The 27,487-nt window shown below is 45.3% G+C and overlaps 1 protein-coding gene across 1 annotated transcript; it reads right to left on the reverse strand.

Annotated features, from left to right (window-relative positions):
• Positions 1-27,487, reverse strand: LMTK3 (lemur tyrosine kinase 3). Its single transcript, XM_054994112.1, has 15 exons — positions 27,400-27,487; positions 23,794-23,927; positions 22,739-22,889; positions 21,539-21,615; positions 21,264-21,382; positions 20,015-20,102; positions 16,436-16,584; positions 15,390-15,474; positions 13,107-13,228; positions 11,254-11,403; positions 6,219-8,644; positions 4,723-5,096; positions 4,109-4,220; positions 2,294-2,554; positions 1-17 (listed from the first exon to the last, which is right to left on the reverse strand). The coding sequence occupies exons 1-15, from the start codon at positions 27,485-27,487 to the stop codon at positions 1-3; spliced, it is 4,353 nt and encodes a 1,450-aa protein (XP_054850087.1).

Here is a 27,487-nt window from a genome sequence, read left to right on the forward strand (position 1 = left end):
TCAGTTCTCAATGGGGTCTGGAAGAGAAAAGAGGGGAGGGGGGTCATATTTTAATCAGGTGACTCTATTTACCCCTGCTATTTATTCTGCATATTTCATTAGCTGTTGCAACTGAAAAGGCAATACAGAAGTTTTAAAAATGAATACAAAGAAAACGAAGCCTCAAGAATTGACTCATCAGCATAATGATAAGGGGGAGATTTTTTTTAGACCTGTGTGCATGGAAGATTATGGTTAAGTAGTGGAGTGGCGAATCAGCACTCTGCTGGTTCGGATCCCACTACCGCCATGAGCTCAGCAGGTGGCCTTGGGTAAGTGACTATGAGTGGGGCACTAATGTATGTAGAAGAGCAGGTATATAAGTGTGGTTATTATTATTGTCTCAGTACACAGAAGATTATCTTCTCCCCAATGCTGCTGCCCTGCCGCGCCTCCCCCCCCCCCCATTCCATCTTTTTGGGACGCTCCATGTATCACAGACTCAGTAACAGCCCAGTTCTGGACATATTTAGTAAGAGTTAAGTCCCAATTAGTTCAATGAGGCATACTTCTTAGTAAGTGCACAAAGAACTACATTGTACAGGGCGTGGGGCTAACAAGGTTTCCTTACTTCCAAAATGACTGAAGTGTGTGTGTATACTAGACTGATTTTTTTTTAAATCACATAGTTTATCTCTAAAATCAGTTCCTAGAAATAGGACTTTGTGAAATGTCAGAGAAAACTTTCCTCTAATTGGCCAGAGATAGACTACATCAGAATAATTTTTAAATCGTTTGCTCCTCAGGTCAGGGCAGTTTTCTTGTAGATTGAGAAGGGGTAAGTACATTGATGGTGCTATAGAAATAATAAATAATAACCATAAATGCACAATATCCAGCCACATACAGAATATATTGTGATGGAATTAAAACAAACCCAAAGCAGCTATTTCCTCAAATTGCATTTTTATGTACTGTGTCAGATTGGGTTCAGTAGGGACATTACTCTAATCCCAGGATGCGGCCAAGGGCTGCGCTCTCAACAGGTGCATGCCCTGGTTGAGGCCCTGTTTGTCGCCAGTCAGCATCTTCAGATTGTTGGTTGTCCACCTTTCAAAATGGATGTGATGAAATTTGTAGAGCTGCTGATTGTCAGAGAATCCAAAAATCTCTGTTTTAATTCAAGATCTCAGTCATATCTCCGCAACACTCCTGGTGCCTAAAATGATGTGCACGCTGAAAGCTGCTTTCTCACCACATTTCACTGTTTAATGGTTCCGTTGTTCAGAGGCAGAAGCACCCATCCGTTTTCCTCAAGAGGTCATCCTTCTCAATGGCCAAGATTTCCACAGATTAAAGATTAGAGGTAGTTTCCCCATGCCAAATTATGTAATTGAATATATATCCCCTACCCCAGATCCAATCTTCCTTCCTTCCTAGGGTTGCCAGCTTTCCAGTTTTCACCCAGGCCCTTTTCACACTGCTTACCTGCTGCCACAACGACGTGCAAATCTCGAGCGTGAAAAAGCGACGTTCCGTGTTTTTTGCGCGATATTTCGTGTCGTTGCGGCAGCAGGTAAGCAGTGTGAAAAGGGCCCCCGACAGTCCAGTAGCAGTTTCTCCACTGGCCACTCAGGGGTGCTGTAAAGCGGGTGCCTGAAGAGACTCCACAGCTTGGAGCGGCCTGCGAGGCTGCTTTCCACCACTGGGTTCTTTTCCATGCTATCAGCAGCGGGAGTGGCTGGAGGGGGGAAGCCCAGAGTGGCCTTTCCCAGGTAGGTGTAACCCCCCACACACACACACTCACACACACCTGGTCCCCAGCCAGGCCCTGCCACACCCAGGGCCAGACCCAGAGGTGGAAGCAGAGATCTGCTCTCAACAATTCCCCGAGCAGCAGCAGGATGAGCAGCTGGTTGTGGCAGTTCCTGGGCATGGCCAGTCCGGCTGCAATCCTGGTGCTGCAGCCAAATGTGCGCTGGATGGTGCCTGCATACAGTTGGAGGAAGTGGGCAGCAGCGGGAGCCAGGCAGGTGGGATTTGGCCTGCGGGCTGGTATTGCTTGCAGGCGAGGCCCACAGCGTCCCCGCCTCTCTGCTCCCCATTGTGGTAGGGCTGGCTCCCTACCACAAGATCTGCTGTTGAGAAACTCGGACTGGGGTTGGGAGTGCACACATGCTTTAAAGGTGAGTGAAGATCATTCTTGAGTGCTGCCCTCCCCAGGGCACAGTATTTTCTTGGAATCCTACTCCTTCCTTGCTACCTGGAAGCTCCACTGTCTGGATAAGAACCACAAAGATCCATGTCCACTTACCAGCCGTGGGTCCCAATTCAGTGTCACAGGTTGAAGATAGATGTGGCTCCAGAGCAGGAGAGACTGTGAAGCGAGAAAATCTCAGGGCATCAACAAGACCGGAATCGGCCCTCTTGGCTGTTGGCAACAATGTGGGAGCCATGGGCACTGGTGAGGACAAGAGAGTGTGGGGCTTCGCAGAATTGGGGTCAGACACCACAGAGACGTAAGATGGATTCTGGGCCATCAAGGGGAAATCATCATCCCACTCAAAACTGCCACCTGTGTGGTGAAGGAGAAACAGTAAAGGTTAAAAAGCTGGCTGGATCTCATCCTACACTCAGGCCTTGGCCTGCGCTTACAGAGCCAGTCTTACTTGGAAAGCCCAAAACCTCCTTCAGGAGATGGATTGTGGGCCTTGCTATACCTAAAATTCTCTTCACGTCCTCCTTGGGTCCACCATGAGGGCTTTGGAACTGGACCTGCAGTGTGAATGGAGAGGGAGCTTCAGCTTTCCTTCCAACCCCACACTGTTGTCCAGTCCTCAAATATCCCCAAGGAGCTGCTACATGTCCCACTGGTAAAGTTACGTGAAACCCATCAGTACATGTGTGTCCCTAACGGGGCAAACAGCAGCAAGAATTCTACCTAGGGCCATTTCAGGTCAGGAAAATGGTGTGGGGAGAAAGCTGAAGCCCCCTGTCTCCATGTACCACAGTCCTAATCCAAAATGGGTCCTTGCAAAGCATGGGAATTGGTTTTTGAGCACAGAACCACAAGCCATGTCTGATCCAGTCTTCATGGACAGCCTGAGGAGGATGCAAGGATAATGTGGTAGGCCCGTTGCCTGTGCTCCCTTTGTTTCTACGTCTGATGTGAAAAGTCCAATGACCCTATTCCAGATTGCTTGAGCCTTTGTTCCCTCTAGCTTAGCTTGTTTTCTCACTTTGACTGCAGGAAATCAGAGGAAGTAAAAACCCCAGAAAAGCAAAACATTTCCAGGCTCCAGGCCAGGCATGGAGATCTTGTGGAGCTACAAATGATCTCCAGGCCACAGAGATCAGTTCCCCTGGAGAAAACAGCTGCTTAGGAGAGTGGCATTATACTCTTTTTTATAATAAAAGGGGATACAGAAAGAAAAACAAGGGGATTATATAACAGTTGTATAAATCAGAGATAACTATATATAACAGAATATACAAACCACCAATTATAAAGTATTTCTCCTTACCATCCCCTTATTTACTTAAATTAAAATACATTTATATTCAACATTTTAAATTACAAATTTGATAACTGAGCCATTTTACTGATGACTGTTCTTCGTTTTTCTTAATTTTCAGCTACATAATCAAAAAAAGCTTTCCATTTTTCCTAAAATTCTAGAACTGGCCTATTATGTATGGCATTATACTCCACTGAGGTCCTTCCCCTCCTCCAAACCCCACCCAAACCACACTGCACACCCAAATCTCCAGCAATTTCCAACCTGGAGCTGCCAACCCTAGAAGAGCTTTCGTGGATCAGACCAACGACTTGTCCCACAGCGGCCCACTGTAATCCCTCAGTGAAGCCCACAAATGGCGTGAAGATAACAGCCTTCCTCTGCTATTTGTGCCCCCCAAGCCAGCAACTGCCGCTGAACACGAAGGTTCCGTTTAGCTACCACGACTTCTAGCCACTGATAGACTACCCTCTCTGTTTCTTTTCTAAGCAAAGTAACTTCCTCTTGGGCTATCTGATTGGGATTCCTCATATCCCACTGGTCACTCCAAGATTTGTGGGAAGGGTTGGGATGTGCCCTCTTTATTCTTTCCTCTTTGTCCCAATACTCACTGAAGCCGTCAGCTGTTGGGAAGGTATCAAGTCCATGTTCTGTGACTGCACCAGGAGTGGGTGCTTCGCCATCTGGTGCTCCCTGTGAACTCAACTCATTGGTGGGTGTCTCCTACATAGCAGAAATGACACGAAAATTATACATCCCCACCCCTTCACTTTGGGTTCCTCCCAATATGGATCATCTGACCCATTGTTTTAACTCAACATTTCTGTTGGTGTGTACAGTCTGGCTATTGCTTGTCACTGTGTAGGAGACCTCTTAGCAACAGTTTTGGCAGCTGTTGTTATCAGGGGATATGCACAAAATTTTCTAGCTGCTCAGGAGAAGCCTCACCCCTAGGATGTTCGCAGACAGTTTCTGTGAGAGAAGGAAAGGCCTGTACATGGCTGGAACTGAACCAAGTCTAGGAAGATGTGTGTGTTATCTGGACACGCAAGGAAGCCGAGATCTGAACACCTGGGTGGAAAGGACAGCCCAGGATATGTGGAAGCTAAAGAAAGTGGAATCAGAGGTAGGGTGGCTGAAAACAAGACAGTATAGGCAGAAGCTTCCCTCACCAAACGAAAGCCCCCCAACTGGTATACCCTCCACCCTGCGCCTGAAAGCTCACCTGATCAAAGAGGTAGACAGTGACATCGTCAAAGAAGGAGACCATCTTTCGCTTGCGGTCAAGCTCAGCTGCCGCCTCCTCAGCCGAGCGCGGTGACTTGAGGAGGCCACGCAGGTTACGGGCATCATCGCTTTCGCTCACCACAATAGGGACACCCCTCCCGCCACCTCCAGCCAAGCCTCCTTCCTCTTCCTCATCAGCGTCTTCCTCCTCCTCTTCCTCCTCAGCTGCTATGGCTGCCTCTCTCCCTCCCAGTACTGGCCCCTCCCCCAAAGCAGCCCCTTCCCAAAATAGCCCTTTCCTGCCCCCACCAGGTGGGGGGAACGTCTGCAAGGCTAGAGGGGGAAGAGAGAGTGACAACCGGGATAGCTTGGCTAGAGGCAAGGGTCAGAAGCCGAAAGGAGGCAGGCAGGGTGCAAAAAGGGTAAATGGGGTGAAAGCAAAATAAGGAGGGAAGGGTTGGAGTGAAAGAGACAGAAAGATAGTTATTTCACCAAGAACCAAATATACCTGCATACCTCCCCCACCTATTAGCCCAAAATCCGCTTAGATTAATTACAACATTGGCCATAGCACAGAAGGATATAAGGAGAGACCTGTGGTAGAACAAGGGTAGATCTAATCCAGAATATTGTCACCAACGGTGGCCAGATAAATAAAGGCAACTTTCTTCCCCAGCAACTGAGACCTATCCTTGGTGAATTTATTATTATTACTACTACGACTATGACTGAGATCCAAGGCAGATTACACAGCGCAAGTGAAAATACAATATAATCAACAGCTGGGACGATCACTGAGCAAAGTACAATAACGAATAACTGTTAGGACATCCTGTGAAAGAGATACAGTAGGATTTGTCTAACTTCCTGTTAATGCCCCCTAAACCAAAAGCAACCAATTCTATACATTGATTACGCATTGTGTAAAGTTATCTGTCCTGAATATGTTGTCAAGCAATTTCATCGGGTCACCTTGAGTCCTGGACTTATGAGAGCAAGAAAAACATCTCTGCACCATCTGTAATTTTATAAATGTCTATTGTATCCCTCTCTTGTAGCCTTTCCCCCCTCTGACCTCCAAAGCCCCAAATACTTTTGCCTTTCCTTGCAGGAAAGGTGAGTCCAAAATCCTCAGTCCTCTTGGCTGCTCTTTTCAGCACTTGGGAGGTCAGGCAACCAGAACTGTATACAGAATTTCATACAGGATTCAGTGTATGAATGTGATCCTGGACACTGTTGCATGTTTTGCTTTTTCCACTTAAAGCAGACTTCAAAATGGCAGAGATATCCCTACTCTTTTAATTAATAATACACCAAGATTGAAGGAGGTAAATAGCAACTCCTATTTGCCTTTTTACTCCACCCTTCCCCTTTCCCAGAATGCTTTGCTGAGGTTTTGAAATCATTGGCTCTGGATTAAGCAACAAGGTGGTTTCTTTCCTCTTGGCTGTTTTATCAGCCCTCCCTATAACTTCAGATGGGATCCTTCCTTACCTTTGATATCTTCTCCTGCTTGGTTTACAAGAACAACAGGTTCCTGCTCCTTTGGGGTGTGTTCAGTTGCTCCAGAAGAGTCTTCCTGTGAATCCCGCAGGTCTTCCATACCAGACACGGCTACCTTTGGGGTCCCCAGCTGGCCTAGTTCTTCCCCTTCTTTCCTTTTCTCTTCCTCCCAATCTGGCCACATCTCTTCAGGTTCTCCACTTCCTGCCACAGGCTGTTGAGGCTCCTCTTGCTCTTCTTCCTCCTTCACTTTATCCTCCACAGTTTCCAGCTGCTTGGATTCCATGGTGCCCCCATTATGGCTTTTCTTGGCCGCCGCCTCTTCATCTGTCTCCTGCCCCTCTTCTGGCTCCAGGGTGAACAGCTTGAGAACGGCCTGATCCTTCAATGGAGCAACCGGTGAAGGCACCAGCATTGATATTCCCTGACTACAGAGCAGGTTGCGTGTGACATTCTCTTGCAATGTAACCAACAGTTGCTCCTTGCATACTTGTACCACAAATCCTCCATCCACAATGGTCTTCTCAGGGGGTTCCTCCACTTTATTTCCAGCAGGTGGTGCCACAGAGGGCTCTGACTCCCCGTCTGAGAAGTAGGCAGAGTCACGGTGAGGTGTTGCTGGTCCTAAGCTCCTCCCCACCTCTTCCTCTAGCTCCGCCCCTTCCTCACTTATTGACAAGGTAAGGTCACTGGTGGACTGGGACATGGGTGTTGCTGGGAGCTTGCTTGAACCTTCTTCCACTTCTATTTCTTCCTCTTCTCCAGAAGGTGGCAGCGGAGGTTCCTCTTTGAATATGAACTCTGGTGAGAAAGTACTCTCTGTTTCATAACCACTGTCCCCAAATTTTTGCCCTGGTGAGGAGTAATGGGATGCTGGGCTGCAAACATCTGAGGAACTGGTGTTTGAAGGAATGTCCAAGGAATCCACTGAGTCTAGGGTTCCCCTTTGCCGCTCTGGTGCTGCTGGGGAGAGACTAAGGGTTGGAGGACCAGCAGAGAATCCCTCAATGGCTTCTGGGAGAATAGCAATAGTCTCCTCATCATTGGACTCAGCCAGAGTGGACAATGGTGGTATTTCTATGGGAACAATCACATTGCAACACCCTGATGACATAGCCGGGAAGGGTGATCCAGGTGGACGGGTGTTTCCTCCACTTCTCTGTTTTGGGTAGTCCTGGAGTTCATAGGTCTTCACACCCATGAGCGGGTCATAGAATTCACTATGCTCTCCACCATCGCCATCACAGTCCCTAGGGGGCAGCATAGGACAATCAGAGAGTGAACCCCGCTCCACTTTCAGTGAGGAGTCGTCCTCAGTGCCATAGCTATCACGATGAGGACGCCGCAAGGGTGGGCCATGGTTGCTCCAACCGCTCACCACGTCCCCTCGAGGAATGGCACACGTGCAACGCACCCGGCTGCACAGTGGGCATGGCAAGAGGTTACGCCGTCCACCCCCAATGCTGCTCCCACCATCATCGGTGCTGCTGCCAGAACTCTGGTCTTCCATCAGTGAAGGTTCCTGCTCCCACGAGGGTGAACCTTGGAACTCTGAGGGGTCCCCGGCCAGTGTCTCCCCTGCCCCTCGTTCTTCCATCATCTCAGCATCCCAGTTACGCTGCTGGTCCTCCAGTTCTCGATACACAGTGAGCAGAGACTCGGCTAGGAATGCCTCACCCCCCGTGGTCGGCGTCTCAGTCAACGATGTCTCTTGGATCTCGCCATCCACACGAAAGGGGTTGCTGTCGCCACTGCCACTGGCCAAGAAGGGATTGGTGTTGGACTGCTCCTGTGGCCGATAGGGAGCACCAGGGCAGTCCCAGTCTGAGGGGAAGAGGGGCTGGGGTGGGGAGCCAGGGCTGGGGGCACAGACAGGGCCCTCACCACTGCCGTGGTCCTCCAGGCGGATGTAATACTCGCTGCTGACAGAGGGGCTGCGGGCACTGATGACTGGCACGACACTGGGAGTCTCTAGACTGTGCCCATGCTGTGATGCTTGTTCATAGAAAGGATTGCTCCCGGGCACAGCTAGCCCACCGTTGCTGGAGGGGTATTCCGGCGGTGCTGAGGCAGGCCCCTTCCACCTTCCCAGGCGGGCCTTCTCCCACATGTATTCAAAGTTCAGCCCCCCACTGCTCTCTGTCACAGTTAGGATGTCATCCATGTCACCTCCATGGAAGCTGTCTAGTAGCGGGTAGGCCGAGATCTCTTCCGATGGGCGTCGGTGGCGTGCAGAGGAAGAGGAGGCAGGTGGTGGGGAGGAGCGCTTGGGTTTCAGGGCGCTCCAGCGCCACTCAAAGCTCTCCTCTGCCTGAGCATTGGAGCGTTCATTCAATAGGTAGCTCACCTGCAGGTGTAGCTCTTCCATAGTTGGACGATGGGAAGCAGGGAGCCAGCAGGACTGCATCACCTCATACCTACAGCAGGACAGGGATGGAGGAAGGATAGAGGAACAGTCGGAAAAACAGGCAGAAACAGGGGAAAATACCAGCTGGGGTGGGAGAAACAGCCTGAGAGAACAGTAGGCAGAAAGAAGGGGAAACACTGGGACCTTTAAAACAAATAGAAAAAGAGTTTCAAAATGACAGTCAGGAAGAAGCAGCAGAAATGATGCCAGTGGTCCCTAAAAGAACCAGTAAAGATGGAGAGAGATGGAAAACAGAAGTGGAAAAGGAAGGAGCCCAAAAATAATAACATTAGGGACAAAGGCAAGAACTATCAGGAGGCGGGGGGGGGGGAATATTAAACAAAACAGTTGGAAAGTCGGTAGGAAGCCAAACAGTCGGAAGGAAAAGCAGAGATGAAAGCCTAACCGTCACAATAAAGGAAGAACTGCTGAAGCATCAGAACAAGTAAGATACAAAGCGCCATCAGAAATATGAAATGTGGGGAGATGGTTGTAACATGACAATTGGCGGCAGCAGCAGCAGAAAGAAGGACTAAGGGAAGACCCATCAATCCATGTTGCATACAATTGCAGGCACATGTATGGTTCTGGATTCATCCCTGGGATCTCCATTTTAAAAAGATCCTAGAGAGCATGTGCTAGGAAAGATCCTACTTGGAGAAAATCTGTCAGGACTCAATATAAGCCTGCAGAAATTTCAAGAGCAGAGATAACATTCACCAAATACCCCTTTTAAAATAATATTTCTGGGAGAGAAGCACACAGCCTAATTTTAAACAAGAGGAAATGTTCCTGCACTGTCAGGGCCATTGCCATGGAGTGGAAAGATAGTTCTGTTGCCCTCACACACACACACCCATGAGTTTTGTATAATGGGCTAGATGAACTCCTACACTAGAAGAGTTCAACAGAACTCAAAAGGAATTTCACTAAAAAAGTGATTTAAAAAAAAACATTAAAATGGTATACTAACTGTGCAATCCAACACAGAGTTATACCCTTCTGAGTTCATCGTAGTAAATGGGCTTAGAAGAATGTAATTCCGCTTTGGACTGCATTGTCAATGGTACAGGACATAAGAAGACGTGTTCTGCTGCTTTTCGCTTCGCTAGTGATGTCACAGACACTGGCCAATCCAGAGAAAAGAAAGAGAACGGCTAAGGAAAGATTTTTATTTTTTTTTAAACCCAGTGTGTGTTAGGCAGGGTGAAATAATTTAGAGATAGACTACGTTGGGAATCTGTACGATCATATTTCCATACTTGTAATTTCACCTGTGTGACTGGGAAGAGAGGGAGATGTTGAGGCTCTACCTACTTTTCCTGACTTTATCTCTTGGCTGCTGCAGCTCAGCCCTGCAGCTTCTGATCAGAAGGGGGTGGGGTTCGAGTCCTGTTCTGCACTGCCTGGAATGGAGAGTTGAATGTGTTCTCCTTGACTGTTGCCCTTTTAAAGACAGCACAAGCTATACATACACCCTCGAACCTCCCAGTCTCTTATGAGAGCCTTCCTTCTCACAAATGATCAGAGGCCATCCCAGCTGCCAAGGTAGAACGTTCTGGCCCTCAGGCTTCACCCCTACCGGATGCCCCCACTCACCCCCTTAGAGCAGCCACCAGACAGAGCGGAGAATCCCCCATGCTTGCACAATCTCAAAAAGAAGCTGTGGAGGACTGATTAAGGAGTAAGCACCCCCAAACAAACTTTAGTATCACAGCTGTAATATCAATTCCCTCTTATGGCTTTTTAAGGTGAAATTACATATTGAGAGATCTAATCACAGCCTCCAAATGCCACGTGTGGTTTAGCACTCAGAAAGATAAGAATTCTCCGAAAATGGTCTGCCAGGAAAACAAGTGGTCAGCTTAGCGGCAAAGCAGAGGAACAGTCTGAGAAAAATAGAACAACCCACCAAAGACACTGTAATTAAAGAGGTAGCTTTGGGAAAGCATTATAGAAAGAGCATCTCTCTAAGGGTGTATCTACATGGCAAAACTATCTCCGTCTAGATGTTATGGCTCTCACTACCACCAGCCCAAGAATCTTGGGAAATAAATTTGTTTCTGAGCATTCACATGAAATTACAGATTCCTTGTGGACAGGGTATAAGTATTAATATTTTAAGTCTAGACATGCCTTTAGAAGAATTTTTACAAATTCAGAAAGGACATCAACAGCCAAAAAGAAAAAAGAAATCAGGATAGCTGCTAGAAGGATAGTTGGGAAAATACAAAACCCAACAAGAAAATTCACAGGTCACTAGTGTGGCTGAAGTGACCTCAGAAGAACAGGACAGGAGAAGGTAAAAAGGTGCATTGCAAAGATCTGTCAGAGTGACAAAACAGGCAGAGAAACAGGTAAACAGTCAGAGGAACAGTAGGAGGAAGAGAGAGGGGGAAGAATGGAAGAACATTAGGAGAAACAGAGACAATGAGAAGAACAACCTTAATGCACAACGCAATGTCCTGGAGGGAAAAGAAGATCTACAGGCTACCCAGGAGATGACCATAGATGTCCCCAGTGAAGGAAATCCATGAGGAAGATGTGGCTCAGCTTGTGGGTTTCACATTCTTTGCAACAATAGACTACAGAAACGTGCTGGGGTTTAGCAAGACTCACCAGTAGTCCGAGTAGGGAAGCTTAAGGCGTGGCTTGGCTAGCTTCATCTGTTGCTCCTTGACAACAAAAGTTAACACCTCCTCATCAGAGAGGTGCCGGTAAGGCTGGGAACCAAACTCAAAAAGCTCCCAGATGGTCACCCCCATCGACCTGCCAATAATGCAAAGCAGAGAGAGATAATTACAGGTCAGGCCAAGTCTAAGCTCCCCTCTGTGGTGTTAAGCAGGCCGAAAATGAAGCTCTTGCGGGTTCTATGGGTAGGGCTGCCGAAGTCCAGGTGGGATCCAGAAATCTCCCAGAATTACAGCTGATCTCCAGACTACAGAGATCAGTTACCTTGGAGAAACTCACTGCTTTGGATGGTGAACTCTATGACATTTTATCCTTGCCTCTCCAAGGCTTGCCACTCCCCACCCTCCCAAGCTCTACCCCCAAACCTCTAGGCATTTCCCAACCCTTTTCCTGCCAGAAGGTGCGCATTTTGTGCTGTCACTCATGCAGGATATGGGGAAGCTAACAGAGCAGGCAGGACCTAAAAGAAATCCTGCAGCCCAAAAACAAAGGGGACACAGATGCCTCTGCGCTGTGTAGGAGAGCATTCCTGTAGGAACCTTTGGGCCTGTGTCGAACTAAAATGAACAGCAGCATGAAAACTCAACCCATTTGTATCTGAACTTCCAAAATTTCAGGTTTTGATTTTGACAGACACTGAAAAAGGACTCTTAATAGATTATTACCAGTAAAGAACGTTAAGTATTTAATTGTCAAATCCTTTACATACCCTTTTTTGCAAAACTCTAAACTCAAGAGCAATTAATTTTTTTGTGCTTACATTGTAAACAGCCTTGGAAAGTGGTACGCAAATATTGTAATGGCAATAAATACATAAATAAAATAAATACATATTTGCATTGAAACCTTTAGCACAACACCCATCGGGAGCAAAACAAAGCCTGAGCACACGTGAATGGAATGGACACACGTTCCTCCCCTTCCCACCTTCATCTCTCTCCTCTCCCTTTGTTGTCTCCTCAATGTCAAATTGTAAGCTCCTTGGGGCAGGGGCCCCAAGTGGCATGCACTTTGATGGTATGTGTATGCATGTGTAAAGTGCCATCATGCTGCAGCTGATTTATGGAGATCCCATAGGGTTTTCAAGGCAAGCAACAAAGAGGCAGTTTTCCATTGCCTGTCTCCCTTGGCTGTCTACCATCCAAGGCCAACCCTGCTTACAGTTCCACAGTGCAATCCTAAACAGAGTTAGAGTTTAGACTGGAGTAACTCTGCTTAGGATGACACAGTTAGTCTCCAAGACCTGACGAGATCAAACTAACCTGAGCTATATGAGACGATATGATATAAAACATTTATGTGCCACCTTTCCACCCAAATAGGGCCCCCAAGGTGGCAAATGACAAATATTAAAACATTTAAAACATTAAAATAACATTTTGTGTGTATATATATATATATATATATATATATATATATATATATATATATATATATATATACACACACACACAATAAAAACATATAGACATATAAACAAATACACACAAACCAGGGAGGAGGCCAATAGCAGTTCATTGGGGGTATGCATTGTATTGTATTGTATTGTATTGTATTGTATTGTATTGTATTGTATTGTATTGTATTGTATTGTATTGTATTGTATTGTATTGTATTGTATTGTAAACCAGGAATGTTCTTTAAAAATTCAAATTAATCAGATACAGATAGTAATTTTGGTAAGCAAATTCCAGCTTGTAAAGCAACGTTGTCTCCTCAGCCCGGCTACCTAGGTTCGTGAGAATCTAAAACAAGGCCCTCGCCCACAGGGGATGTCCTACCAGACGTTGCTCTCCTTGGTTTGATCTACCACAATGATATTCCCATGCATCTCATCCAGCAGCTCTGGGGCGACCCAGCGCAGAGGGATCCAGAGCCGGTCGGGAGTGATATAATAGTCTTCCTACAAACCAAAAATAAGAATTAGCACTGGAACAGAGCTGAAGTGGATGTCCTCCCGTGGAGTAATGCCAGACGTATTATCTGCTCTGGTCCGAGACTGGTCTGGGGTGAAGTGCTTGAGGATAGAGGGTGGAGGTGCCTTGCTGGGACTGCCAAGACCTAGACAGCCAGAATCACCTCTGGCAGCCTCACCGCAAAGAATCTAGCAGCACCATCGAGATCAACACATTTACAGGGAAATAAACTTTCATATGCCAGAGGCCACATTGACACATGCACTTGTGTCCAACAAAGTGAGATCCGGCATATGAATGTTTATTCCACACTAAATGCGCTTGTCTTTAAGGTATCACCAGACTCTTTGCTGATTTCACAGCAATAGAATAACACAGGCACCCCTGCGGAATTTATCCTTGATAGGATTGCCAGGCTCCCCAGCATCAGTGAGGGGAGTGGTCAGGTCCCTCAACCCACCTTCAGCAAACTGTGCAAAGATCTGCAAAATCCCTCACCCCACAATAATAACAACAACATTTGATTTATATACCGCCCTTCAAGACAACTTAATGCCCACTCAGAGCAGTTTACAAAGTATGTCATCAATATCCCCACAACAACCCTGATGTTGTATTGTCGAAGGCTTTCACGGCCGGAGAACGATGGTTGTTGTGGGTTTTCCGGGCTGTATTGCCGTGGTCTTGGCATTGTAGTTCCTGACGTTTCGCCAGCAGCTGTGGCTGGCATCTTCAGAGGTGTAGCAAGTCTTTTGGTGCCACGGCAATACAGCCCGGAAAACCCACAACAACCAACCCTGATGTTGTTTTCCACTTGGGCCTTGGGTTGGTCTGATGACAGCTGCTTCCAAGGAAGCATTGCTTAGCAGCATACCCCACCCAGAGGCACTTCCTGTGGGCATTGCCCACAACAGTGGGTAGGTGACCCTCCAGCATGGAGAAGCATAGGACATGGGAACCTGCTGGTTTGCTTTGGGGTAGATAATCTACAGTCCCACTCTGGGACTGAACATTATTCCGTTCTAACATGATTGTATGCTATCCCACAGTGCAACCCTATCTAGAGTTACATCAATCTACGCCCATTTTTACTTCAGTCTAAGACTACTGAACGGCAGAAAGGTGGGATAGAGCTTCTTTTAGTAAATCAGTCAATTGATTAGAGAAGCCAAGAAGAGTGTTTTCTGGTCAGGAACTCAGAATCTAGAGGTTTTTTCAACGATATAGTTCTTTCCTATAAAAAAATGTTCCCTCACTTGGTGAATTTATTTTTTATTTATGTATTCGATTTTTTAGCCCACCCTCCCCACGAACAGGCTCAGGGTGGGGTACAATAAAACGCCCAATGAGCATTTAAAATATATAAACATATATAAATAAGATTTAAATACAAAAAACATAAATACATAAATACCTAAAACAGCATATCAGATGGTGGCCCCCTCCCATTTCCCCAATCTGAACAGCAAAATAAGGGGGTGATCCTTCTTGGGAAAATGGCACAGGGAGAAGGATTAACTACTTCTGAAGTTCTCCCCAAGGGACAACAGATCTCAGAGATCAGTTCCTCTGGAGAAAATGGCAGCTTCAAAGAGTGGACTCTATGGCATCGCATCCCTGCTGAGCCCTCTTCCCGAACCTCACCATCCCCATGTTCTGCACCCAAATCTCTAGGAATGTTCCAGCTATGAATTGGCAACCCTGTTTGTGTCCAGTCATTTAAACCATGCTAAACCGTTCCAGACCCTTTGAAAAACCGGTTGTCTTGGAGGCAGAATATACAAGCAAATGGAGGCCACCTCAAGCTGCCAACCTCCAGGTGGTAGCTGGAGATCTCCAAGAACCACAGATGATCTCCAGATGACAGGTGTCAGCTCCCCTGGAGAAAATGGCTTCTTTGGATGGTGGAATCTGAGGTCTTCTGGGGTACCTGTCCTCCTAAATGCCATCCTCCCCAGGTTCCACCATCAAAATCTCCAGGAATTTCATATCCCGGAGCTGGCAACCCTAAGGCCACTTGATCACGCTGATTGCAAAGTGTCAATAATACTTGTATAGAAGTTGGTTCATACACATAGTCTCATTGCCTCATGTTCCTACTGAAACCGCCTAGAATTGCCTTGTTGGTACAGCCGGCTCATCCCTCACCTTATAGTTGTTGTGTGAGAGGCCATAGTCTCCAACCCGCACCGTGAGATCTGAGGTCAGCAAGCAGTTCCGAAGTGCCAGATCGCTAGGGAGGGATAAAAATCCCCCCAGTTAGTGACACTTAACAAGCAGAACGGGAAATGGAGGACAGTTTCCTTATTTTAAAAAAACAAAAACACTTCAATGGACAAGGAAGAACAGAGGACACTATCCCTTACCTGGAAAAACTAAGAATCGCTTTTGGGATCATACTTCCAAACTACTTGAGAGACTGTCAGACATTCCTCTGTAATTACCCATCCAGTCCTCAGGCTATGACCAACTTAGCCTAATTTAGATCCAGAGGAGTTAGCTGTGTTAGTCTGTGGTAGCAAAATAGTAAAGAGTCCAGTAGCACCTTTCAGACTAACCAACTTTACTGTAGCATAAGCTTTCGAGAACCACAGTTCTCTTTGTCAGATGCATCTGATGAAGAGAACTGTGGCTCTCGAAAGCTTATGCTACAGTAAAGTTGGTTAGTCTTAAAGATGCTATTGGACTCTACTACTTAGCCTAACTTGTCTGTAAGAGCACCAAGGCACTCTAGCTCTTAATATTAATATTAATATTATAATATTAATATTAATATTATATCAATACTATTAATAATATTGATTTATATACTGTCCTTCTGGACAACTTAATGCACACTCAGAGCGGTTACCAAGTGTGTTATTATTATTATCCCCACAACAATAATCACCCTGTGAAGTGGGTGGGGCGGCGAGACCTGGAAGAAGCTGTGACTGACCCAAGGTCACCCAGCTGACTTCCAAGTGGAGGAGCAGGGAATCAAACCAGATTAGACTCTTTCCGCTCTTAACCACTACCCCAAACTGGCTCTTGACCATGCATCATCTTTTAAGCCAGCACAATCTACTTCCATGCGTGAAATGCCAAGCATTCTGGATCCTAAATCCTCCTGATCTCTCAGACTGGCCCTCATTTTCTTCCTCAAGAACCCAGGAGTCTAACGCAGGAGCCTCACTGCCCAGCCTCCACCCTACCTGTGGATGTAGTTGTTTTTATGCAGGTGCAGCACTCCCAGTGTGATCTCATAGGCCATGCGCTGCAGTGTGCTGAGGTCACGAGTGAGCAGGTCAGGGGTCATCCCATCCGCTTTGCGCTGAGCTCGAAGGTAGCGTTTCAGATCTCCCTGGATAGGCAGAGGGTGGGAGAATTGGAAGAAGTCAGCAAAATTAATGCAAAGCTTCTGTTTAGTTCAGGAAGATCATCCAGAATTTAGCATGTTATAATTTCTACATAGCAAAGTTATAATGATAAACAATAAGGATTATAATAAAATAATTTCCCTTCATAGCAAAGTGAGCAGGCTGCTTTGACCAATATGACAGCAAGAAGAGGTAACCCAAGGAGAAGTTTTGGCACACCTGGGGGACTGTCCAGATATGGAAAAAAATACGGCTTTTTAGAGGACAGAACTCAAAAATGAGAAGACCAATGGCTATACATTCCTCATTCTCTGTTCAAAATTTCCCCCCACCTCTGCCATATGGACCATAGACACACATGCTGTACTGCAGTTCACAAATTACTGTTACAGCCTTCCACTGTTATACTATGGATTTGGGGGAGAGGGATTATTCCATCATCTCCTATCTGATGGCTCTCAACTTGTAATAAATGAAGTTAACCAACTCTAGAAGCTTGTGAACTATACCCTGTATCACACTTTCTTTTTGCACTCAAGCACACAAGAATGTCCTTCATTGGAGACCACTTCTGGTCATGTTCAACCGGCCCGGTGAATTGACTTCCATTCCCATATATTTACAGCCCTGGAGTTGCTAAAGGAATTTCAGCTAGAATGAAATCTGAGGCAAATTTGGAGCCTTTTCCTTCGGCAGACCATCCAAGGAATTTGTGGGAAATAAAAGGTTTTTCAATAACATCAAGGGAGAAGGGGTTCACACATCCTGAAGTTGTTGATGAATTTTCTTAACACAAAGCCAGAGAAGAATTCCAAGATGTCTACTTGGGCAAAACCTGCAAGAAATTCTTTGAGGGAAATGCTTTAATAAGGATGGGAGACATTTCTACAGACAGGAGGACAAAATTCTGGGGGCCTTTGGTCATCCATGGAGCTAGGCAACTCAAGTAACGTTGTCATATGATGTTTCGGTGGGGTCTAGGGGCCACACTACTTGTGATGACATCTATGGGTCCAACCTGTGGATACCACCACCATTTTAAAGTGATTTAAAAATGACATGAGGGCTCAATCCTAATCACCCCCGCAGTGTGGCAGGCTGAGGCGCTCTCCTGCCCCTGCCCCTTTTCAAGTGTGGAAAGAGCTGAGGAGGTGCAGCCATTTTGGCACTTGAAAAGTTGAAGGGGAACAAGAGTACCTCAGCCCACAATGCAAGAGGCTTGATCAGGATTGGGACCTTCCATTATTTTAAAAGCACTTTAAAATGGCAGCAGTGCCCACAGGTTGGAGCTATGGACACCATCATGTCTAGTTTGGCCTTAAGTGATGTGAAGAGGATAGCCAAAAAGAATTTTTATCTGGGAGCCAATGATAGCTCACAACAGACCTTTCTAAGGGAGATTACTCACTTTCCAAATTACTCAAGTACTTAGCACATCACAAGCCAAAAATTAACATAGCTCTACTTCTCCTCAGAAGGAAAAGCAGCTTAGAATACTTCACAAGTAGGACTGGGTGACAGAGAGCCAGAAAAGGCGACTAATGAGTGGATGAATAAACAATTTATTGCTGAACCTGATCACCACAACTATGATGAATATTAAAATGTAAAATCCAAATAGAAACATAAACATGAAGAAAAATTGTTTCAAAAGTGACTCATATCTATAATTCAAGTAATGTCACCCTTTGTGTATACTCTCACTTTTGTTTCATAAACAGTTTTTCTCTTTTTTTTCACATAACACACATACACACACCAAGATACAGACAACTGATCAAAATTCAAATTCTTATGTCAAGTAGCAACGTATCTTGCATTCAATATTTTCAATCTCCAAATTCAACATGTGATTGTTGGGTGAGGCATTTTCTTACAGGTATTTAGAATCTGGAGACTTTTTGAAATAAGGTTTTCACAAAGAAATTCAAAATTGATAACTGGGGTTCAAGGGTGTCAGCAATGAGATGCAAAATCTAGATTTTAAGATGAGAGGTTTCCCAACATAAACTCAATATCAGATGTTTCAGGAGGGGAGCAGGAAATGACTGCTACATTACAAATTTGGAATCTCAAGGCTCTCAGATAGATGAAAAAAGCAAGACCGCACTGCTCAGATCTCCCACTGTATCTAATATTCTTTAAAAGCAGCCGTACAGAGGACTAGTTTGGATAGGGACTGTAGCACTTGGTAGGGAAGTTAATTCTTACTCACGCACTACACACACAGTGTTGACTGGATAGAAACCTCTTGCCAACTTCAAGGGCTCACTCAACAGAACCAGTTAGGTGGGTAGCCATGTTGGTCTGCAGTAGAACAGCAGAATTTTAATCCAGTGGGACTTTAGAGATCAACAAGATTTTAAGAGTGTAAGCTTTTGAGAGTCAGAGGTGTCTGAAGAAGGAGCTTTGATTCTTAAAAACTTACACTCTTAAAATCTTGTTGGTCTCTAAGGTGCCACTGGACTAAAATCCTGTTGTTCAACAGAACTAATAACTGGAGGGGGGATTCTATCTAGAAAATGGCATGGAGGTAGGGTTCCCCTTGTTCCAGTGCCATTATACTGATACAAATCCCCTCCTATCTGCTTCTAAAGAAAAATAATGACTTTTTGAGAGCCAGTCATAACACGGTTGCCATCCTCCCGGTGGGGGGGGGGGGCTGAAAATCTCCTGGAGTTACAACTAGAGATGAGCATGAAGTAAATTATGAACCAAAGTTCGTCACAAACAAGGCTGGTTCATGGTTTGCGAACCGGCGGTTCATGGGAGCTCATTTTTCATGAACTGTGATGAATTTTAGCCCAGTCCTTTTGGTTCGTATTTTGGTTTGTCACTGCAGACAGCCTGGCACTGATCAACCAGTTTTCTAGACAACAGAAGGGGATGAGCTCTCTGCAGACCTTCTGCTGACCCGGAAGTGATGTTTTTACAAACCGAACAAACCAGTTTGCGAACCAGGGGAACCATGAACATTCGTGGTTCATGGTTCGTGAAATGCAACAAACCAAGAACTGCACAGTTCGGAATTTTCCCAGTTTGTACCCATCTCTAATTACAACTGATCTACAGAATATAGACATCGGTTCCCCTGGAGAAAATGGCATTTTCAAAGGGTAAACTCTATGGAATTACATCCTAATGAATTTTCTCCCTTCCCCAAATTCTACCCTCCTCATGCTTTGCACCCAAATCTCCAGGAATTTCAAAACTCAGATTTGGCAGTCATGGATAGATAGCTGGCAGCTTGTTTAGCTGAGTCATAAGATCCTGAATATCCACATACAAAGTTGATATCTGGGTTCAGTAGAGAGGCACAATATTATCTATTTCCAAAAACAAATTTGAAATCAGAGAACTGGACATATATTGGTATTGCCAGCTCAAATTCATCTTGGGGTTTTGTTTACTCACCAGCTGACAGAATTCCATGATAAGTAGGAAGGGGATGGTCTCTGTACACAGGCCAAGGCATTGCAAGATGTTCGGATGTTGAAGGCTTCTTGAAGAAAACAGATGGATGAAGAGAGGGATGAAAAGAGTAGGAAAAGAAACACACTTGTTACTTCTTCATATCACATTGGTTTGTGTCCCTCTCAGTCACTTCCCTTGTTCCTTATGAACATAGGGTGCCTTCTAGGGCTTGTGTCTTTGCATGATCAACCAAATTCTTTTATTTATTCTCAATAAAATAGTCCATAAAGCACAGTGGCTTGACGGACTAAGATCATTCAAAGTATACCCCAACTTTATTTCATCCTTGTACAGAAATTCTTGTAGGTCTCTACAGCATGTTACAAATTAGAGCAATAGCTTGTTTTCTGCCCCTTTCTTTTAAAACAAAAATCCTGGCTGGATAAATATACAAGGCACTCCAGCACACTGGTGGGAGTGGGGGAGTGCGCCACCTGTGAGAAAGGAAACACTAATGAATAAAACAAAATGTTTGCAAAATTGCTGGGTCTTGAAGGAGTGGTGGGATGGTCATATGTTTGCCGCTTCTCCACTTTTTTCTCTTTAAAAATGGTTGAACAAGAAATCTACTTTTCTATCAGCAAAACAGATACAACCTTAATACCCAACATCAAAATATCAAGAGTTAAATAGTAAATAAATAAAAAGACTGTTGTGGCAGCTTAAAGACTAACATTGTTATTTTATCAAACTTTTCTGGGCTTATAGCTGCACTTCATCAGATGTCAGAAGTAGGTCCTCAGTTGTCCAATACACTTCATATATACAATAAAGTAGACTCTTGTTGATTTTTTTAATGTGCCACAATTCTCCTTTTTTGCTTCAGCAAACTAATTTAGCTACCCCTCTGAAATTCATTGCAATGAAAAAAAGTACTTTTGAAGATTATGATATAGAAAAGGACACTATAAGGAAAACAATCCATTATTCAGAGATCCCTCCTTCACAGTCGATAGCCGTTTCCACACGGCTCCCCGCTGCTCGTAACAACTCGAAATATCGCGAAAAAAACGTGGAAGATTGTGTTTTCTCACGCGAGATTTGCGATCTTCCACTTTTTTTTCACGATATTCTGGGTTGTTACAAGCAGCGGGGAGCCGTGTGGAAACGGCCCTGTACTGGATGGGGCAGATCTTCAAATTGGTATCCCTTGCCCTACTTTCTCAGATCAGTTTCTCTCACTACTTACCGATATGGCTGGGCCTCTGACAAGAACTTCCTCTGCTCCAGTGGCCCAGCGCTCACCCGTAACTCCTTCACTACCACCTGTGCGGGGGTGAAATCCGAGAATATTTCACCTAAAATAACCTGTGAAACAGAAGAAGACCATAAAAATATGATGTTGGCTCTCTATATTTCCCATACTATGCCCCGAGCCATCCAGTTCTGGGATAAATCCAACTCTTGTAGGCAGAGGAAAAAACCTGGATGCACACAACACGATCTGAAGAAGTTCTCCCTCACCTTTCCAAACCAGCCGTTTCCAATCTCCTGCAGATAACTGAGGTGTTGTCTGCTGAGTCCCAAGTGTTTCACCAGATCTGAAAGGACAACACAAGTTTTCCAGTTAAAGAGAGCTAAAGACGTGACACATGGCCCAAAGGGCTACCTCCCACATCCATTAAGACTCCAGGCCCGCCTGGAGCCCAAAAGCAACTGGAGAAAATGGTGTGGTGAAATAAGCTAGAGAGATTTATGGAAACCTTGGAAGCAAGGCTGTTTCCACACAAAGACATGAAAAGATGTCCTTGGTTAGAAGCAGCAGTGGGAGTGGGAGTGGGAGTGGGCAGGGATGGTGTCCACACACCCAACTCCAGGCCACCTACTACTGATGTCCATCCCCACCTCCTCCATTCCCCTTGCCATGTTGATACAGAAACAATGAAACAAAGTCAATCTCCCACCAAGTATCTGCCCCACAAAACATGGGGCTTAGAGCCAAGCTACAAGTGATGCCTGACACAGGTTGGACACTTGTCAGCTTCCCTCAAGTTTTAATGGGAAATGTAGGCATCCTGGTCTTGCAGCTGTAATGGAGAGCCAAGCTGTAAAACCAGGACGCCTACATTTCCCATCAAAATTTGAGTGAAGCTGACAAGTGTCCAACCTGTGTTAGGTGTCACTTGTAGCTTAGTTCTAAGTATACCATTTCGAAGGGAGAGGTTAGCTCCCTACCTTCCCAGACGGGCTACAAGGCAGAGCTTCCTCACAAATATCCAATGTGAAACCAAGAACCTGCCCATTCACCCCAATGAATAATCTAGAATCCCATTTCTAGAGGTCCTTGAGACCACCTGTCCAGTTTGTCATGCCTCTCAATGGACTATGAGAGAAACGTTTGTCGCTCGCCAATAAAGCATTCCTCAGCAGGGATATGAAGGCTACATCAGAAAAAGGGACAGGAAATAGGTTAATATGAGTCATGCTGGACACACAATAAATTCCCAAGGGAAGGAAGGGGGTGAAGAAGAAACTGAGGCAGCCCAATTAAGAAAGAAAGCACAAAGGTTGGGAAGCTGCAGCAAGCAGCGAAGAACAAGGGAGAATCTTGGCAGACAGAGACTAAGGATGAAGCAAGGCAGGATGTGCAAAAGAAGTTATGGATGGAGAAAGATACTGACTCCCCCCTCACACACACAAACACAGACACACATGAAATCTTACCAGTCTTGGGCATCTGTTGGTTGGAAGATGGGAGGGAAACCTCAGAGAGAGGCAAAATATAAACATCTGGGATGGACTGAGAGGAGGAGGTCTCCTCAGCAGGTGGTGTGTACTCCCCAGAATATTCCTCTCCATCAGGATTCTCAAACTCCTACCAGGTGGACAGAAGACGGTTGAAAGGATGTCACAAAAAGAAGGTCTGAGGCCATAAGAGAGGCTGAGGTCGTGTTTACATGGCCGCATGTGCATTTATTCTACATCCTATCCTACGATTCGAGGCCTCAGTAGGTATAGTCAGTGGGTACAGTATCATAGAATCATAGGGTTGGAAGGGACCTCTAGGGACATCTAGTTCAACCCCCTGCACAATGCAGGAAATTCAGTTACCTCCCCACCTCCACACACACACCCAGTGACCCTTACTGAATGCCCATAAGATAGCAAAACATCGTCCAAACTAGCCAAACTGGCCTGGGGAAAATTGCTACCTGACCCCAAGGTTGTGATTGGCCTTACCCTGGGCAAGTAAGAAGGGGCCACGAGAACTAAGCACTGATGTAACCCTTCCTGCCCTCCCTCTCATGATCTGGCTAGGTTCACAGGATAAACATTGCTGTCAGATGGCCATCTAGCCTCTGCTTAAAAACTTCCAAAGAAGGAGAGCCCACCACCTCCCAAGGAAGCCTGTTCTAGATTGTATTGACTTATGCTGTGTAATCCCCCTTGAGTCTCAGAGATAAAGGTGGACTATAAATATCATATATAAATAAATAGCTTCACTTAATAAACAGAATGTGACTTAGATAGCCAAGGCAAGCCCGATCTCATCAGATCTCGGAAGCTAAGCAGGGTCAGCCTTGGTTAGTAATTGGATGGGAGACCACAAAGGAAGACCAGGGTTGCAGAGGCAGGCAATGGCAAGCCACCTCTGTTAGTCTCTTGTCTTGAAAACCCCAGCAATGGTTGGCTATCACTTGACAGCACTTTCCAACACCATCAGGCCACTTCAGAAAATATATAATGCCCACCCATCCTCACCTCCCAACAAGACTTACCTTGAAGCCCACATCCCCTCTCTTACAGCACAGGCAGGTGAGGAGGAGGAAGACAAAGGCCAGCAAGCCTGAACATGAGATCAGAACCACAGCATATGGGGGGGCCAGGGGACTTCGGCCCTGAGACAAACCATCTAGAAGACAAGAGACAGAGGAAGGGTGGGAAAATGTTAGAAACAACCGTTACAATTTGGGATCCTTCAACATAATGTTATGGGATGGAGGGCAGATTTGGGAAGGGGGGGGTTGTCCTTAGATTCCAAGATCTACAAAGATCCTGGAAATTTCAACACATGAACTGTTCAGTTCAGACCCCAGTCTTGAGCCACCCTGTGCTCCTAGCCTCTCTGTTTTTTCATTTATCCTTACATCTATCCTGCCTTGGTGGCCCTGAGGTGGGATATAAATGTTACAGAAAAAAATATAAACAAATCTTCATCCATTCCTCTACATGTTGTCCACATATTTCTCCATATACTTCTTTCTCTCAAAGCTCTGTATTTTATCTGTCCAGAGGAGCTAGCCGTGTGAGTCTGCAGTAGCAAAATAGCAGAGTCCAATAGCACCTTTAAGACTAACCAACTTTATTGTAGAATAAGCTTTTGAGAGCCAAAGCTCTGCATCTGATGGACAGAGCTGTGATTCTTGAAAGCTTATGCTACAATAAAGTTGGTTAGTCTTAAAGGTGCTACTGGACACTTTGCTATGTTATCTGTGACATCAGAGCAACTGAGCCAATGGCACAAATCCATCATCCAACCATCCTTACAAATGCCTTCTATTTTTAGCCACCTGTTTACCTCCTGCCTCCTTCCACATATACTTAATCCACCCATCTGTTTGCCAATAAACATTTTTCAACCACTTTTAATTCCCTTATCTGCCCCACACATTCTATTCATCCACTTGATCTGGATCATAAAGTGACATTTTCTCAAAAGGCACCCAGGGAGTTGTAGTCTGGTAAAGTAAAGGTACTTAGAATTCTAGTTGCTCTTCCACCTACCCAGAGTCCTTTAGGAACAGGGAATTACTACTAAAGCAGCTTAAATCTGCAAGTTACACATGTGGTTTGTCTCAAACTCTGGAGTTACACGTGGCTACCTCTTTAGGAACAAGCCGTGGTGTTCAATTACCTTCTTTGGGATTATTTTTGGGATGACTCCAGAGGAAGAACACACATGGAAAAAATGATGCCAGAAATGGAAATCTACCTAGATTTTCCAGGAAAGATCTATGAAGAGACGCTGAATCCTTTACTGGCTCCAACTATCAGATCTTTCTCTGGAGATTCATATGGATTTTCTATTCCAATAAGGATGTAATGTTAAAAAGAAGTGGACAGAAGTAAATAAGCAGGTTGCCCAAGGGCCAAAACAGACACCAGGAAGATATTCATCTTTATGCAGTCAATACATATGTGAAGGATTCTAGTCTGACTGGAGCCACATAGGGAATGAAGGAGGAATTTAATCCTCCAATCCCTGCACATTTTCCTTAATCACTGCCCCTGTGTTCTTATTAGCACTTTAAAGGAAAAAGACTTTTTAAACTGGCCTGTATTTTCCCCTTTAAACTGCAAAACTCTGTAGCTGTGAGAGGTTATCAGTGCAATCCTAAACAGAGTTACTCCAGTCTAAGCCCATTGAAATCAATGGGCTTAGACTGGAGTAACTCTGCTGAGAATTGCACTGAAAAACACCTGTTCCCCTTCCTGGGTAACTCTGATCCTAACTGGGACTGCACACCTGCATTATTTACTTTTTAAAGACAAATAACTGTTGTTGTTTTTTCTTTCACACCTTTTTTGACCCTGAGAGAGGCCTGGGAAAATAGAGTCTACGGCAACCAGAGGATTTTCTCTAGAGAAGTAGAAGGAAGGGCCATGTACCTAACCCCAATGTCACACAATTATGTTTTCCGCCCTTCAACAGTGTAACCTCAGCCTATACTGACATGCCAAGTGCCCCAATTAACAACCTACTAGAAATTCTCCCATATTCCTTTATTTGCTGTGTCAAGAAAGGAAAGCATTTGGGCAAGAAAGGTATAAGTACCACAAGACTGCCTGTTCTACCTGACATCAGAGCAGCTAAACCAATAGCAGCCAGAGATCTGTGGCACTTCCCAGTCCACATGACGACATAGGATCAAATGTTAGCACACATGTTAGCACACATAGAAAAGGGAAGGAAAGAAGAAGAAGAAACATTTTGGAAGGACTTCACATAACAGACAGTAAAAGCAAGTAAGGACTTCACATAACAGACAGTAAGATTTTATTATAGATTTGGGGGAAACTTTCCAGCTGTGCAAACAAAGTCACCAGCTAATGACAAGGATTCACTAGCTACCTTGTCAAAAATAGGTTTGCACTTTTTAATCCAATAGGGATATGGATAAGACAGGCTTAGTGGCATATCTGGTGATTGGCAGTTCTCCTAATCCAGCAATGCTGGTAGCTTTCACTGTGAGAAACTAACATTTGTAATTATTTATGCAGGTTTTTTGAAAAGCGAAGTGATCCCCATTTGTCCTCTCATGCACACTTTTAAGTTAGTCCTTTAATGTCCCCATTTTACAGATGGAAAGCTAGGCCTCACAGATGTGGCTTAGCACAGAAGCGCCAAGAAAGTACAGGTGAAGTGAGATTTTTCAGAGCCACCTCCAGTGCTGTGTCTAGTGGATGAGGTCATGTTGCATACTTTTACTCATTCATTCCCACCAACATGTATACATCGATCCCCACCCATATGCACACTAACGTATACTCTTCTTCACATGCACACACACATACATGCTCACACCTCCTTTCTTATTTTGACCCATCTTCACAAACACCCTTCCATCTACCCATCCCCTTTTGCATCCTTCCCCTCACTGAGCCACCATCTTCTCCATCTCACACACACTGGCCCTCACCCTTCCCCAAGGCCTTCCACACTCCCTACCCCACAAATCTCTCCCACCACACCCCACACAAAAGTATATCAAAATTGAGTCATACCACTCTCCCAGATGGCTGTCAGACTAAACACGGTTTCCTACTATACTGTGAATGCTACCGACTTGCCTCACACCCATTTCACTCACACAAATCCCCACACATGAACGTGAATTCCCTAGATCTGTGTCCATATACTAATTGTAGACTGCACCGTGTACAAAAAACAACCCCCCTCAAGTAGCTTCTATTTTTGTTTCCTCTTTAGCTTTCAGGCTTCCCCAGTTCCTAACCTCACAGAGGGGAGGGTCATAAAAATCTCATCAACCTGCAGCCATGGCTGCTGGTTCACACCTCTGATGAAAGCCAGCAATGATTAATTTGCTTTATACAGGAATCCCAGCCCTCCCTCGAGAAAGGAATTTATAGCTCAGACGCTGTCAATAATATTTTGTCTGGAAAGAACCCACCCACCCCCCAACCAGAGTCTGCCACCTTACCACTGTGAACGTAAAAGAGGGGGGGGGGTGTTAGATTTGGTCAGGTAACCCACACATACACAAACAGGTGGTCACAGATGGAGGAAAGGTTGGCAGATGAGAGCAGCAGAGCAATGGATGTCCACAGGCAAACGGGAGACCTCAAAACCTGCCAAGACTCACCGTTTTCCGAAGGCGCTGCCAAAGCTTTCTCAGGGTTGAAATACGACATGGACGCAGCCAGAAGAAGGAAAGGGCCTTGTCTTAGCAT

The sequence above is a fragment of the Eublepharis macularius genome, chromosome 12 (genome assembly GCF_028583425.1).
Source record: "Eublepharis macularius isolate TG4126 chromosome 12, MPM_Emac_v1.0, whole genome shotgun sequence".
NCBI classification, from domain to species: domain Eukaryota; kingdom Metazoa; phylum Chordata; class Lepidosauria; order Squamata; family Eublepharidae; genus Eublepharis; species Eublepharis macularius.